This window comes from Petaurus breviceps, unplaced genomic scaffold (genome assembly GCF_028583685.1).
Source record: "Petaurus breviceps papuanus isolate PSGF00001 unplaced genomic scaffold, PetGlider_PUasm1.0 76, whole genome shotgun sequence".
NCBI classification, from domain to species: domain Eukaryota; kingdom Metazoa; phylum Chordata; class Mammalia; order Diprotodontia; family Petauridae; genus Petaurus; species Petaurus breviceps.
Window position 1 is genome coordinate 42089059 of NW_027186473.1, and position 17513 is coordinate 42106571.

Consider the following 17513-nt stretch of genomic DNA (forward strand, 5'->3'; position numbering starts at 1 on the left):
TGGACACAGCTTAAAAGGGGAAATAACTACCCTTAAATCCCTTTGGATGATTCACATAAACCATTTCACCACCTTGATGCTGAATTAAGAACTTTCAAGCCAGCCTGAGTAAGAGACAGAAAAGGGGATAGGTTTCTGATTAGTTCTCAGCCTAGATCCCCAATTTGGGCACGAACTCACTTTTGATATATGCCCACACTTGTAAAATAGGGAAGGGCAGGGAATGAGAGCCCATTTCACAGCTGGGTAATGGAGGCCCAGGTTGATTTTCTTTCCCCAAAAGGCAATCAACATTTTTCTCTTTATCTTTCTAATGGCTGTTTCGGTTATTCCTAATGATGCACTTTGGTCTCATCAGTTGACTTTCTCTTCCCCAGTGTCACTTACTTCTTGGTGTGTAATTCGGATTCCATTATAAAATGATATAACTGTATTAGGTCCCACTGCTACTTTAGAAAACAGTCCTTCTCCAGCATTGGGAATGTGTGATTCAGCAACATAAACCCTAAAGAGAATCAAAACAAAGGGTAAGGGATGAGGCTTCAGGTAGGTCTGGAGCCCTCTAAAGCACAATTATCTCACTATCCACAATGCCTTCCTGTGTTATTTACGTGACTGGGGCTAAGAAAGGGCCCAGTGACTGAGGAAGAAAACTGCTATTCTCCCCTGGCTCAGAGAGGCAATGTCAGACACTATGTCAGACCCGGGGAGACGGGGCTCAGATCTTTGTTTTTGGCAGAAGGAAAGGTCTTATTAGGGTACAAGTCAAGTTACTGGAAAGTGATAATGATACAAAAAAAATTTTTTTTTCAAGTATCAATAGAACATTAAACGGCAGCTAGGTGGCCCAGTAAATAGAGTGCTGGGCCTGGAGTTAGGAAGACTCATTTTTGTAAGTTCACATGTGGCCTCAGACACTTACTAGCTGTGTGACCCCAGGGAGATCACCTAACCCTATTTGACTTAGTTTCCTCATCTGTAAAATGAGTTGCAGGAGGAAATGGCAAACCATTCCACTTTGTCAAGAAAACCCCAAATGGCTGTTGGGCACTGAAATGACTGAAAAACAAAATTTAAGCCTAATTAAAACCTTTTTGCCTGGTAATTGGAAAAAGTGTAAGAGGTCTCTTTTGGGAAGAAGGAGATTGCCTTTAAAACAGCCTTATAATACCGTGTTGAAATTTTTAGGTTGTTTTTTTTGGGGAGAGAGGGGTTAAAGAATGATGTTTTATATTTTTGGTAAATGTAAATTTTTCACTTACTAAAGCTGCTTTCCCCTCCATACTTCCTAAGGGAAATCTTTTCAAAAGCTTAAGAAAGTCCTACCTTAGCTTGTTAATGCTTAAAAGAAAGGATCATTTTTATTGGGAATGAAACATTTAAATGACAACATGGAAGGCAGAGCTGATAAAGGCATATTCAGTAAGCACGTCATATTAAAAAAGGTTGAAATAAAGAGGAAACATAGGGCATTGTGCAGGGAATAACTTCTGTTGATTATCTCCAGTTTATTTTCTCTATCTTGTTTGTGCATAGTTATTTCAAGCTGACTTCCCCATTAAACTGGGAGCTCCTTGAGGGCAGGGATTGTCTTTTGACCTTCGTATCTTACTCAGAGGCTGGTACATAGTAGGTATTTAATAAATGCTTATTACAGACTGAACAATAATATTAAATCACTTAATAAAGGTGCTTAATAAAGGCTTATTATAGACTGAAAAATAATAACACTAAGTCACTTAACTTCTCTGAATCTGTTTCCTCATCCATAAAATGGGTTAATAATACTTGCATAATTACCTCCCAGATTGTTTTGAAGTCCAAATGAGATATCACAGGTGAAATACTTTGAAATTTGAAAGTGTTGTGTAAAGGGAAGCCGTGATTATTATTAAGTGAATAATAAACCCAACCATCCAGAGTACTACCATACAGTTCTAGTACAAACTCCATAGCTGATTCATATAAGATAAGTGAAATGAGAGTCACTTTAAAATTCTAAAGGAAAAAACACAACCCACCTCTCTGACTCGTAAGGATCAGGAAGAAGGGGATTTGTAGAAATACAGGATGGAGTCGACTTATCAAAATGGTAGACAGAACCTAAAAAACAAAACCCAGGCAGAAGCGCCATTAACACACAGTGACTAAAAATGCAGAAAATGATACCAAATTATGCTCTAAAGTAGAAATCCTACACACAGAAAACAAACACAAGGCATTTAGAGATGTTATGGGAGGTCCATCTACTTCCCTTGGGTCACTGGGATCACAGCATGCTAGATTCAGAGGTGGATGACAGGAGACTTCAGAACCCATCTACTCCAGGCCCCTCATTTAATATGTGAAGGGACTGAGGTCCAAAGATTTCAAGTGATTGGCCTAATGTCACATAGGTAGTAAGTGACTAGGCCAGAAGTGGAACACAAGTCCTCTAGACTCCAAATCAAGAATTCTTTTCAATACACCATAAAAAAGTCCTAGTGCAATTTTAAGCTATTAAATAAGTTCTGCTAATTTCCATTTACTTTATGTTGCTTGGCAGAATACACATCTTTTTATACAGAGTCAATCATCCAGGAATAGACAACTAAATAGGTAGCCACAGGCAACCTCCTCCCTGCCCTTCTCTTAAATAAAGTTTAATAGTTTAAAACTGCAATAAGACTTTGGGGACAGGGGTGGCCAGGTAGCACAGCGAGTAAGAGCACTGGCTCCAGTGTCTAGATGACCCGGGGATCAAATCCGGGCTCAGATACTCAGCACCACACCCAGAAATAACTGGCCGTGTAACCTTGAGCAAGTTACTTAACCCTGATTGCTTTAAAAAAAAAAAAAGACTTTGGGGACAAGAAGTGGAGCTAAGATGGTGAAGTACAGACTGGGACCCAGCTGAACCCTCCCAACTTTCCCTTTCAAATAACTTTAAAATAGTGCTTCAAGTCAAATTTTGGAGTGGCAGAGCCAACAAAAAGTCAAAGGGAGACATTTATCCAGTCTAAGACAATTTAGGAGGTCCATAGGAGAAGTCTCTAACCCTGGAGTGGGCAGAGGCCCAGGGCAAAGCAGGAGCACCCACACTGGGCCTTCGAGAAGGGTGTAGCAGCAGCTGCTGCAGCAGCAGCTTCAGAAGCTTTCAGACCAGACAGCAAGAGAGTTAGACAACTGGTCAGAAAGAGAATACTGGAGACCATCTGCTGGTACTGCATGCAGTTGGCACTGACTGACAACTCTATTGTCCATAAGCAGCTCTGGGTCAAAGTTCCAAGGTAGATAGAAGTGCTTGTGATCAGGCACAAGCAAGCATGGGCCCTGGTCACAGTTTCAGGACCAAGAGGAATGCTAGTACTTGTGGCTACAGGGGATCAGGGACCATTTCTGGGTAAAGACCAGAATATAGACCAGGAAATGAGTGACCACACCTCTGAAGACCACACCCAAAACTTGCAGACACCCCCCCCCTCCACCACAGAACTAGCTCTGAAAACAGCAGCACAAAAAAAAAAGCCTGAAGCTTGGGACAGAGTGTTCCCACCTCCTGGTGAACACAGCCCAACTCTCAAAGTTAAGAAACAGGCTGGGAAAATGAGCATACAACAAGAAAAAGAACTCAACCATCAAAAGCTACTACTACCACAGTGACAGGGAAGACCAAGACATAAACTTAGAAGAAGAAAACAATGAGAAAAAAACTCAAAGAAAAATGCTAATTGTACCCAAGGCCAGCAAGAATTCCTGGATGAATTAAAGGTAGAGGAAAAGTTGGGAAAAGAAATGAGAATGGTGCAAGAAAATTATGAGAAAAGAATTAGCAACTTGGTAAAAGAGGCACAAAAAATAGTGAAAAAAATGTCACCTTAAAAAACAGAATTGACCTAGTGGTTAAAAAAGGCACAACAATTCACTGAAGAAAGAACTCCCTAAAAAGCAGAATTGGTCAAATGAAAAAAAAAAGGTACCAAATCTCACTGAAGAAATAATTTAAGAATTATTGGATGACCTGAAAGCCATGATCAAAAAAAGAGCTTAGACATTATATTTAAGGAAATAACTGAGGAAAATTACCCCCAATATCTTAGATCCAGAGTTTAAAATAGAAATTGAAGGAATTCACTGATCACCTCCTAAAAGAGATATCAAAAGGAAAACTCTTAGGAATATTATAGCCAATTCCATAGCTCCCAGGTCAGGGAAAAAGTACTTCAAGCAGCCAGAAAGAAACAATTCAAATACCACATGTGGTGCCACAGTTAGGATCACACAAGATTTAATGGCTTCCATATGAAAGAAGCAGAAGGCTTGGAATATGATATTCCAGAGGGTAAAGGAACTAGGATTACAACCAAGAATAAACTACTCAGCAAAACTGAGTATTTATACTAACATATTAATAGTATTTATACTTTGTGGGGGGGGGGGGGGGAGGGGGGGGGGGGGGGGTGGGGAATGGACATTTAATGAAATAGAGGACTTTCAAGCATTCCTGATGAAAAGAACACAGCTGAATAGAAAATCTGACATTCAAACAAGAGATTTAAGAGAAGAATAAAAAGACACACATGAAAGAGTAATCATAAGGGACTCAAGAGAGTTAAATTGTTTACACTACAACTCCTAAGAACTTTATCAGATTAGGGTAGTTAAAAGAACTTACATAGAGGGAATGGGTGGTGTGCCTGGATGTGAGTCAATTACAGTAGAATGATCTAAAAAAAAATAGAGTTGAGAAAGAGAGGTAGAATGGGGAAAATTTTCTCACACAAAAGTGGTGCACAAGGAAATGTGTGTGTATATATATACACATATATTTTCCCCTATAGTATAGGGGAAAATGTAGAGTGGGAGGCAAAGCTTGAACTTCACTCTCATCAGAATTGGTTCAAAGAGGGTAAAATGTATACATACAATAAGTTGAATATAGAAATTTATTTTACCCAATAGGGAGATAGGAGGAGAAGGGGATAAGAGATATAGGGTAGTGATAAAGAAAAAGGGAGGGCATCAGACAACTTAGTAGCTGTGTGACCCTGGGCAAATCACTTCACCCTGTTTGCTTCTGTAAAATAAGCTGGAGAAGGAAATGGCAAAGCACTCCAGTATCTTTGTCAAGAAAACCCCAAATGGGATCACAAAGAGTCAGATATGACTGAAAATGACTGAACAACAACAAAAAGGCCACTGAGAAGCAACAAAACCATACATTTTATAAGATCCTTGACTTAGGGTTGGAAGGGATTGTAAAGGTCATCAGTCCAGAGATGTTGAACTTGATGCCTACAAAACTCCCAGCTAAACCAGATTAAAATGTAATTGGGAAATGTTTAATAAAAATAAACTAAAATATAATACAACATAAAAAAGGGGAGGGCAGATTGGGTGAGGCAATGGTTGAAAGCAAGAGAGACTTTTGAGGAGGGACAGGATAAAAAGAGAGAGAGAAGGATAAAGAGAGGAATATGGGATGGACAGAAACACACAGCGAGTGATCATAACTGAGAATGTGAATGGGATGAACTAAGACATAGAACAGAAACAAATAGGATGGATTAGAAACTATCATCCAATAATGTGTTGTGTTCACTTGGGACAGAAAGACATACAGAGTTGAAATGAAGGACTGGAGCAGAGTCTACTACACTTTAGCTGAAGTGAAGAGGCAGGGGTGGGAATCTTTTTTTTTTTTAAAGCAGTCGGGGTTAAGTAACTTGCTCAACGTTACACGGCCAGTTATTTCTGGGTGTGGTGCTAAGTATCTGAGCCTGGATTCGATCCCCAGGTCATCCCGACACTGGAGCCAGTGCTCTTACTCGCTGTGCTACCTGTCCAAGGGGTGGGAATCTTGATCTTGGACAAAGCAAAAGCAAAAAGAGACCTAATTGTAAGAGATAATGGGGGAAATTATATTTTGCTAAAAGGTAGCATAGAGGGGAGGCTAGGTGATACAGTGAATAATGTACCAGCCCTGGAGTCAGGAGGACCTGAGTTCAAATCCAGCCTCAGACACTTAACACTTACTGGCAAGTCACTTAACCCCAATTGCCCTGCCTTCCCCCCTCCAAAAAAAAAAAAAAGCAAATAAGTAGATAGATAGACAGATAAATAAATAAAAGGTACCATAGAAAATAAAGTAACATCAAAAAATTTTATAGCAAACTTTTCTGATAAAGTTCTCATTTCTCAAAAATATAGAGAACTGAACCAAATTTATAAAAATAACAACCATTACCCAATTAATAAATGGTCAAAGGATATGAACAAGCAGCTTTCAGAAGAAGAAATCAAAGCTATCTATAGTCATATAAAAATGCTCTAAATCACTATTGATTAGAGAAAGGCAAATTAAAATAACTTTGACATACCACCTCACACCTATCAGAAATGACAAAGCTGGAGGAGATAAGGGGAAAATAGATAAATTAGTAAACTGTTGGTAGAGTAGGGAATTGGTCCAACATTCTAGAGAACAATCTGGAACTATGCCCAGCGGGTAATAAAACTAGGCATGCCATTTGATCGAGCAATACCACTTCTAGGTCTGTATCCCAAAGAGATCAAAGTAAAAAAAAAAAGGATCTATATGTACGAAAATATTTATAGCAGTCCTTTTTGTAGTGGCAAATTATTGGAAACTGAGGGAATGCCCATCAATTGGGGAATGGATGAACAAAAGTTGTGTTATATGATTATAATGGAATAGTCTTGTGCTGTAAGAAATAACAAGGTGTTTGGTTTCAGAAAAAATACAGCAAGATCTAAATGAACTGATGCAAGGTGAAGTGAGAACAACCAGGAGATCACTGGACACAGTAGCAACAATGTCGTAACAATGATCAAGTGAAAGACTTGGCTACTCTGATGATTACAGTGATCCAAGATGATTCCAAAGGACTCATGACAAAAAAAAAATGGTAGTTACCCCCAGAGAGAGAACTGATAAAACTCTGAGTACAAATTGAAGTATAATTTTCTTGCTTTATCTACTTTCTTTTGCTTTTTTCTTTTTTGGTGACATGGCTAATATAGAAATTATTAGGGTTAGGGAAGGGGTGGGACGGAGGAATAGAATCTGACACTAAAAGTTGAAAAAAAATGTTAAATATAAACAATTTTTTAAAAGTAAAAAAGTCTTTGGGGACACCTTGTCTATTGCTGCAGCTCTCAGTTACTGTATTTCTTCTACTAACATTTTGCCTTTAAATTGCTTTATGCAAATGGAAGTGTATAAATCTAAGATTTTGTCAAAAAGTTCTTGGTAATGCAATTTTTAGCTCTCTCTGGGTCAGATGATAGCATGGAATCATTCTCAAACTTTCAGTCCACATACTACATTACAGACAAAAGACCTCTGGAGAATTAACCCTGCCAACCATGCCCCTTTGTCCCAAGCAACAATAAGGAGAACTCTGCCCTCACCTGAATGAGTGAGAGGAATGGCACTATTTTTGGCAAGATATGAACAATGCCACCTCTTACTGCTCCTGCATACTTCAGAGTGTCAAGGATCTGGTTTCACCAGGGTGGTTACTCCCAGCACTCAGGCTTGTCATAGTATACCCTGACTTTAGAATCCCATCTAGAAGACTGTGGCTTAAAAAATTCATCACCTGCTGGACAACATCCTGATGAGTCTTATTAAATATTAAATGCTACTTATTAAGTCATGGAAGAAACAAAAATGGGGGAGTTTGTGATATTTCAATAATTCAAACTATAATGATCGCAGATAGAATCATAGTTTCCTAGAGATCATAGATGATCACGGGATCATCAAGTAGGATGGCATCTTAGAGGTTATCAAGTTCAACTTTCAATTTATGGATGAGGAAACTGAGGCCCAGGAAAGTTAGGATGAAATTAAGCCCAGGCCTTCTACTTCCAAATCCAGCACTTTATTAATGTTTCTGTTTCTCTCCCTCCTTCCCTCCCCCCCTCTCTCTCCCTCTTCCTCTTCTTTCTTCCACTCCCTCTCTTTCCACAATTTTGTGGTTTCAAACAATAACAATGCTACCATCATCATCTAATACTATAGATGGTGTTCAGTCATTCAGTCATGTCCAACTCTTTGTGACCCCATGGATCATAGCAAACCATGCCCTTCTTCCTCCTCTACCTTTTGAAGTCTGTCCAAGTTTATGTTTGTTGTTTCCATGACATCCTCTCATCTCATCCTCTGCCACCTCCTTTTTCTTTTTAACCTTCAATTTTTCTCAACATCAGGGTCTTTTCCAATGAGTCCTGTCTTCTCATCATGTGACCAAAGAATTTAAGCAGTATTTGACCTTCCAGTGAAGAACCTGAATTAATTTCTTTAAGTATTGACTGATTTGATCTCCTTGCTGTCAAAGGAACTATTATCTCCATTTTATAGATGAAGGAACTGAAGCCCCGGGTTACACAGCTGAGAATTCAGCCCTGGTATTCCAGATTCCTTGTCTAGCCCTTTTAAACTCTTATCATGCTGCCTCTAGATTTCAAAGGGATCATGATGGAGATTATAGAATACAATGCCCTCGTTTTACAGGTGAGAAAAACTGAGCTCTGGGCAATGAATAGCAGAGCTAGGATCTGAACCCAGTTCCTATGACTCCAAATGCAGTTCCCTTTCCACTATACCACAAAGGGAAGGGGTCACATAGAATAAAATGTAGAACAAATACCTTTTTCCAGAACACACTTTGAAAACCACTGCATGAAACAGTCTCTGCAATAAAATGCTTACTCATGCAAGGTAAATTAACTTTGTCAGGACCCTGGGATGTCCCTGAATATCCCACTGGTGTTTAACTCATTTTCCAATTAGGTAGGATATGGACCTAATTCCAAAATCAAAAGCCAGAAAACAATCCATTAAAAACATGTAGTTCAGGGGGAAAATAACCACCAGCACCAGCTAAACAGATTATTTCCCTGTGGGACTTCTTTTTCCTTTTGAGCAAACTTCCTTACCTTTTCCCTGGAGGGCTCCTTCCACCTTGCCTTTCTTAAAACTTTCCTTCTTTCTCCTAATTGTACTTCAATGGAACGAGCTAGTCTTCTCACTGCCTCTGAGGATAAGAGGACAGAACATTTCCCATTCTGCACTCCCTCCCTCACTGCCACTTCGGGAGAAATGTTCTGACATCATCACTTAGTCATTGCACCATCACCTGTCCAGATCACTATCTCCCTAGCTCCAACTATTAATTAGCATCATGGCACAGGTATCCTTCCATTTTCCTCAGTGACCTCAGCATCTACTTCAAATGTCCTTCTCCACCTTCTCCTTGCCACCTCATACCATGGCCTCAGAGTTCCCCACTTTATCTCTACTCAGAATACCCACCACCATAGCCACACCAAGGACCTCATTATCATATTGGACTGTTCCACATCCAAGACTTTGAAAGTCAAATTTTACTTCTGTGACTACAACCCTGCCCGATTTCTTCATACCTTTGCCATCATTATCACTTTTAGTCCTTCAACTGTTCCCAGTGTTCCCAAACTCTAAGTCTACTTTTGGTTTCATTTACCAACTTACTCAGATTTTATGTAGTCCCAACTTGTGTAAGATACTGGGTTAGGTGCTAGGGACATAAAGAAAAAAATGATAAATCACTCCCTACCCTAAAGGAACTTACATCTTACTGGGCAGAAATAACATGTATACATATGAGTAGATATGTGATAATTTGAGGGAGAGCATTGGCAACTAAGGGGGTCAATTATTCTTATAATGTCCTCCCCACAGCCTTCTTGACATTTGATCTGTCTAGGTTCTCCACTCCTAGGCTTAGATAACCCCCATCATCTGCCTTCATTGCTCACATTTCAAAGCTACTAAGCATTGCTGGAGAAAGTGGAGCCAATTCTGGTTGGGTCCACTACAAATTCCCATAGTTCAGCTGTTCACTTTTCACTGCCCTGCACTTCTTTCATCTCTCTCTTGTGGATTCCCTATCACATTTCTCACAGGAGTTGTCCTGGACCTTTTCTGTTCTCCTCAGCTCCCCCAAACCCATGCCTTCCTTATACAAATCCTCTTGCTTCCTACCTCACTGAGATGACAATTAAGGCCATCTGACACAAGCTCCCTTACCTCATTTTCTCTCTCCCTCATAATTTTTTTCTTTACCCAGCTTCTTTCCTCCTGACTCAAATGAAAAAAGATCTCTCATCCTTTTAAAGGCTAACTTGTACCTTCAATCCTATCCCCACTCATTCCCTCCAGAACCCTGGTCCATTAGCATGGTATCAGGTATGAAGGTCTGGCCTTAAGTCCTGAATCTGCCATTGACTAGCTCTGAGACTCTGGACAATGGACAATGAGGACCCTCTGACTCTTCGTTGGGTATCTCAGGAAATCACGTCATTTCTTTAAATTAATGATTCCTCACCTATAAAATGAATGAAGTCAGGTTAAGTCCTTTCTAGATCTGGCATGGGGTGAGTCTATGAACTCTCACTTTTATCACCTGACCTCATTAAAAAAAAAAAATTCCTTGGATCCTGCTATCCCCCCCGCAAAGTACCACCACCTTTTGTGTTTCCTTCCTTTACTGCCATAACCTCAAAAAACAAAACAAAACACTACACTCGCTGTCTCTAGCTACTTTCTCAATAATGATTCACGTTTTAATTCCTTATATTCTGTCCATCTCTGGCCACTTTATTAAAACTGATTTCTTCCCAGATCACCAGTCCTGTCCTAATCACCAGTCCAATGGGCCTTTGTTGGTACTTATCCTTCTTGATCCCACTACAACATACACCTGTGCTCCTGACTTTTCCTTCCACCTTTTCTAATGATTTTTGTTTCCTTTTCTTTGTGCTCTTCTACTTCTTTCACTCTATCCTTAGGTGATTCCATTCATTCCTTCTGCTTCAAGTACCAGTAAAATACAGCTGACCCCCAAATTTATGTCTCCAAGCCATTTTTCTCAAAGCTCCATGTTAACTGTTTAAGCATCTGATATTCCACTAAATATTAGATATCTGTGCCTGGATGTCTTGTCAGTACCTTAAAATCAACATGTTTAAAGCTGAAATTGTCAGTTTGTACTGCTCAGATAAATATTCCTCCCAACTTTTCTATTTCTGTTAATGGTACCATTTTTCTGTCATTTATCTAGGCGCATGTCCTTCTCCTTCATCCAATTACCAGGTCTTGACAATTCTTCCTCCTCAGTGTCTTTTACATTCTTTTCTTCTGCTCTGCTTTCAATGTCATCCCTCCTAGTTTAGTCCCTTTTTACCTCTCATCCAGACCACTGCAAAAGCCTACTGATTGGTCTCCATCACTCTAGTCAATCCCTGTTTCAGTCTATCCCTCATTCTGCCACCAGATAAATTTTCCTTATACAATTTTCTAATGCTGTTGTTTCCCTGCCACTTTCAGTGGCTCCTCATTGCCCGTCCAATGAAGTTTAAAATCCTTAGCCTATCATCTAAGGATCAGTACAATCTGACCCCAATTTACTATCCAGTCTTCTCTCACCAAACATGCAGAAGTTTCCATCTCTTGGCTCATGCAATTTGTTAGACCAGAAATGTTCCTTCTTCATTCCTTACTCATCAAAATCATCTTCCTATGAAGTTCCAATTCAAATGCTGTATTCTCTGTTATTCTTCTATTTCACAAGCATGCATCAAAGGATCCTGAGCCCTTTCTCTGCTTTGTTTTTGAATTACTATATGAAGGCATACCACATGAAGTTTTAAATTTATATTACTAATCTCCATCTGAACATTAAAGGGGAAAAAGAAACAGAGAAGATATGACTGATGTTGAGCACAGAAGGTTCCTTTTCTTTTGCTTCTAGCTCTTATTAGCATTTCACTTAGAAATGCCTTTTTTACTTCTACCATTGACCATCCTGGCCCAACACAAGCAAATAGACTAGACTAGGTTATTTGTCATTCACATGAAAGCAGACCATACTTTCACAGTCACACAATTGACTGGAAGGTGCTGAAGATGTAAGATCCCACTGTGCATAATGGTTTTATTAAAAGTCATTTGATCGGAAAGAACAAAATGTTGCCTTAGTCTTTGATTCGACAAAGAACACTTAACATGTATATGATAAATCACACAAGATTTCATGAAAGATATAACAGTAGAGATAACTGGCAAATAACCTTCTGATACTAAATGCGGAATAAAACAGGAAGCTATGTGCTAGCCAAAGTGTTTGCCACTGTCATAGACACTGTCCAATGCAAAGTCCCAATGGAAACTGGATTCTCTATGGTTAGTGAGATACTCCAGATATTTATAACTTCAGATGGCATTGTGTTGATTTATCAAGCCTTAGAACAATGCAGAGCTTTTCAGATGAAATCCATGATCATTCTAGATTTTAATCTAAGTATGCATGTAGGAAAAAGCAAATGGGAAGAAAAAGGCAAATTTTTTTTTAATTTTTAATTTTTTTTTTTGCTTTTTTTGGAGGGGGAAAGGTAGGGCAATTGGGGTTAAGTGACTTGCCCAAGGTCACACGAGTAGTTGTGTGTTAAGTGTCTGAGGCTGGATTTGAACTCAGGTCCTCCTGACTCCAGGGCCGGTGCTCTGTTCACTAGAAAAGGCAATTTTAGAGTGGCTAGGTGGTGCAGTGAATAGAGCACTGGCCCTGGATCAGGAGGACCTGAGTTCAAATCTGGTCTCAGACACTTAACACTTACTGGCAATGTGACCTTGGGCAAATCACTTAACCCCAACTGCCCTTGCCTTCCCCCCTCCAAAATGCAAAAAAAAACAAAAACAAAAACAAAATAAAAAACAAACCAAAACCCCAAAACAATTTTAGTAAAGTCACTTAAAAACTATGATGGTTTGTCTGTGAATAGAAAAATTCAGCCTGGAGCTGGAAAAGGACCTTAAGAGACAATCTCTTCAACCCTCTCATTCTACAAAGGAGGAAACCCCAAGGTCACACATCTAGCAAGTGGAAGCATATTATCCAGAGTGTGATATACAGTAGAACAGACAGCCCATCTAGCTGGTTCTCAGTATCTTAGACAAACGTGCAGATGATCAAAGGACTGAGTAGGGGATGAGAGGGTTGGACTGTATTTGGAAGACCTGGCAATACTTTTAATTATGCTATGAACTGAGACAGCCAAACAGTTACGCTTATGAATCAATAGCTTTAAGGCTCAAAACTTTTTTTTCTTTAGCTTTCTTTTTCTACCGTAGTAGCTTCTTGTTTCTAATCTCATAACCTGTGCCTATGTGAACAATCTGATCTCAACACACCAGGTTAAATCACACAGTCACCTAGTAGGGCACAGAAAGGTACTCCTTTTGTCTGGCTGTGATAACAAGTGACTATTATTGTCTTTCCCAATCCATTTAACTTATAAAGACGATTCAGCATAAATGGTACTGTAGCACCTGTAGTCTTTCAGAAAGCTACTTCATGTTCCAGGTGGTTTGTGGATCAGAATACTCTCTTAACCATACTTCCAAGTCCCTACCAGTGTGTCTACTTTTCTTAGGCAGAGGACACGTTTAGTTCAAAGCAAAAAATGAAAGAGCATAGTAACATAATATCCCTTCCTTAAACTTGGAACTTGTTCTCCCATAGATATACACAATCACAGTGAGAAGAGTGAATGTACATAGGACTCACACATGGAGTACACATATGGAGGAGAACACTTGTGGCCACAATGTATACATGGAAGTGTAATTTACATCAATAAAATCATAGAACTACCAAAGTCTTCCTATAATTTTATCATGAGTCTATCTACGGAGCTTGCTCCCTCCTAAGTCTTGTTTCTAGTTCTCTCCGCTGAATGTCACATCTCCACTCCAGCTAATCTTTTGTTGTCCAGTTATTCTCAGGATCATCTAATATTCTGTGGGCCATAAACTAGGGATGCTGTGGTTGGTAAGCCTCTCCCCTGCATGGAGTCAGTTCTTTCGGTCTTCTACATGTCTTTACCTAATCCTCAGCTAAGTTTTTATCTGGAGGTCCACCAACATCTACTGAGGAATGCTGTAGTTAAGCATCTTCTCTTCAGGAAAGTATAACGTTCTTCTTCTTAACCAGTGTGGTCACAGAAAGCAGGAGACGCCCAGGCTAAGATTATTCATCTTGACTCAACTCTGCAGTCTTTTTTTCCCTTCTCTTTGACAGCTACTCTCCCATCCTGGATATACTTCTACCCTGAGACCCCACTCTCCTGACTGGTGTTGTTACTCAGACCATTATTTCAAAAGGAACTTCATTCCCAATTCTCTAGCCTTATTTTCTTCCTCCCTGCCAGTCAGTCACCCCCTGAATTCCACTTCTCTCCCTTGATTTTCAGCTACCCTTTGTATGTGGTCTTCCCTCATTAAGCTCGTTGAAGGTTGAATTGCTTGCTTTTGTTTCATCAGTACCTAACACAGTTTGACACATAATGAGCAGTTAATAAATGCTCACTTGATCTATCAATCTATCAATCATCTGTGTATATTTTTTGAATTCTTTCCTCCTCTACTGTCTCCTTAGACTCCTTCAATCACAACTCTCACTTTGCTTTTATCTATGCTCATCCCAGTTAGGGCAAGTATCCCCAGGGGCCTGTTCTTGAATGAAATTATGGTGAGTCAGAGAAGTTAATTTTTTTCTATTATATTAATTTTAAATTAGGATGAAAGTTTCTCCCTTTATTTCCTCATTTAGGGATCAGCCCCTATAGGTCATTCAGCTAGTCCCTGAAGCACAAGGCTGAGAGATGAGATTGTTCAAATCCTCTGGGAACAAAGCTCTACAATCTTGGGCAGGACTCCACCCAACTAGAAGACCATACCTCAGTTTAGAGTGTGAACAAAATCTAATCTAGATGCATCCCATCCCCCATGTTAAGCCTATGGCATGCACCCTACCAAGCTCACAAAGAAGAAAGTCAACCAGAATGGTCTAGGTAGTGATGGATTCATTTTTCCAGACTGTTGTGGGTGGCTGAGTCTCATGATCAAACCACACTCTTCCCAAGAGGAGTTAAAGACTCCTCATTAATATGTCCACCCCCATTAATTGTTCTTTCACTAGTCAGGGGTACCTCCTTTTCCAAAGGTATTTAAGCATTTGGTCATCTCCATGGTTTTGTCTTTGGTTATGCAGGGAGACCACTGACCATCAATTTATTGATTATCAACTAGCCTAATTAATAAAATTGATTATTAATTACCTGGAAACTCTGTATCTTGTGCTTTTCATTCATCCCATGAGGAAACTGTTTTCTACCTAACCCCATAAAACAACCTCCTTTATTTTATGCAAATCACAAAGGCTGGGCTGGTTGGAGAAAAATGAAAAGGCTAGTTCTAATTTTCTCATCCCTCTACTCCACCACAAATCAGAGCCTAATCTCTCTAAGTTTCTCAACTTTACACAACTTCAAAAATCAATAAGTTTATCCTAAATGTAACCCCTCAACACTATCGAATTATGAAAAAAAAATTTCTTCACATGGAATCTATGATGAAAAAGAATAATATTAACAAAATACAGAGGGGGAAAACACCACCACGTTGGTTTTAACTTTAAAATTAGAGTAATAAACTCAAAAGTTTACTTACTTCCTGGTACCAGTTCAAAGTAGGGTTTTCCTTCCTCAATTGACATGTTAGCCAATTTTCCTTCTATCAACTCTCCATCTATGAATTTCCCATAAATTGTGGTCCTTCCATCAGGGTAGACATAGGCTATCTTGTCTCCAGTCATTTCCCCTTCTTCATTAACTTCACCTACCAGAGTACCTCCATCCTGGTAGGAGAAACCAAAAAACAAGAAACATTATATATAGACATGATAAGAACAAGATGTTTCTTCATCCACTCTATTGCTCAGTTTATTCTAATTTTATGAATTATTGTCCTTACAGGGGCAGCTAGGTGGCACAGAAGGTAGAGTTCCAGGCCTGGGATTAGGAAGACCTGAGTTCAAATCCAGTCTCAGACCCAGCTATGTGACTTTGGGCAAGTTTGCCTCAGTTTCCTCATCTGAAAAATAATCCAGCAGGGTGGCTAGGTGGCACAGTGAATAGAGCACCGGCCCTGGAGTCATAAGGACCTGAGTTCAAATCCGGCCTCAGACACTTGACACAAAAACTAGCTGTGTGACCTTGGACAAATCACTTAACCCCAATTGCCCTACCTTCCCCCTCTAAAAAGAAAACTACAACAACAACAAAAAAACACCATCCAGACAAGGAAATGGCAAACCACTCCAGTATCTTTGCCACGAAAACTCTAAATGGGGACACAAAGAATCACGCATAATTGAAAAATGACTGAACGACAATAAATAGTTCTTACGATGACTTTGTAAGGAGTCAGAAGGTGAAAGCACCTTTAAAAATTAAACAATTCATCATCTGAAGCACATATGACTGGAAAATATTAGTAGGTATAAGAATACAAGAGAGTAGAGTAGAAGAGAAGCCTGGCAGAGAAACGGGGAGGCTCGAAGTTCTGATCCGGCTTAGACAAAAAATTAGCTGCAATTTTAGGAAAGTCACTGACAACCTATCACGGTTTGTCTCTGAACAGGAAAATTCATAGCTCTAGGCAGGAGTTACCCTCTACATCCTCAAGTATGGCTCTTTGACTGAATCCACCCGCCTAGAGCTAGAAAGGCCCTTAAGAGATCATCTCTTCCAACCCCCTCATTCTACATAGGAGGAAACTGAGGTCCAGTTAAGTTTAATGATGTCCAAAGTCATGTATCTCTTAAATGGAAGAGATAAAATTTTAAATTCTTTTTTTTTTCTTTAAGAGGGTGGAAGGCAGGGCAATTGGGGTCAAGTGACTTGCCCAACAGCTAGTATGTTAAGTGTCCGGGGTGGGATTTGAACTCAGGTCCTCCTGACTTTAGGGCTGGTGCTCTATTCACTGCACCACCTAGCTACCCCAAGAGATAAAATTTTAACCCAGGTCCTCTGACTCTGAATTTCAGAAGGTGAAAAAGTGACTACAATGGAAAAAATTCCCATCCTATATTTATCAAACCTTGGAGTTAAGGGCTGAAAAGATTATAGAATCATAGATTTAGAACTTGAAGGGGTCTTAGAAGGCTGTTTAGCCATACTCCTAATTTTACAGATGAAGAAACTAAGGCCCAAGGAAGCTAAGACAGATGCCTAGGGTAACACGGGTAGCAACAGAACCAGGATTTGAACCCAGGTCGTCTGACTACAAATCCAGTGTTCTTTCTACTGTGCTGAACCAAAAGAAAGAACATAATTGGAAACTAATACAAGATCCAGCTTAGTACTTCTCGGTCTAATGCCATTTTACAGAAATGTAGCTGCTTGCTTTTTATAAGGCATCTAGCATAAGAGTTTCGAGACTTTGATTTTCTATTTTTTGTGAGAATGCTAACCCATAAGCACATAGCCCTGTTGGGAGGAAGACAAAAGAAACCCTCCATTTTCTTTTCACTCTCTTCCCTCACCCTATTCCAGTGGAGAAGCTGGTTTTGTTTTGGGCCTATTTCACACGGGTAAATTTTTTGTCTCCCCTCCCCCCCCAAAAG

General features: G+C 39.6%; 1 protein-coding gene across 1 annotated transcript in view; it reads right to left on the reverse strand.

The window, feature by feature from the left end:
- SETD7 (SET domain containing 7, histone lysine methyltransferase) overlaps positions 1–17513 on the reverse strand; it is a 73678-nt gene that overhangs the window by 16226 nt on the left and 39939 nt on the right. Inside the window, exons 4-6 of the mRNA XM_069105402.1 lie at positions 15557–15743; positions 2022–2103; positions 388–505 (exon numbers count right to left, since the gene is read on the reverse strand). Of these exons, the coding sequence (XP_068961503.1) occupies positions 388–505; positions 2022–2103; positions 15557–15743 (387 nt within the window). The remainder of the gene's footprint in view (positions 1–387; positions 506–2021; positions 2104–15556; positions 15744–17513) is intronic.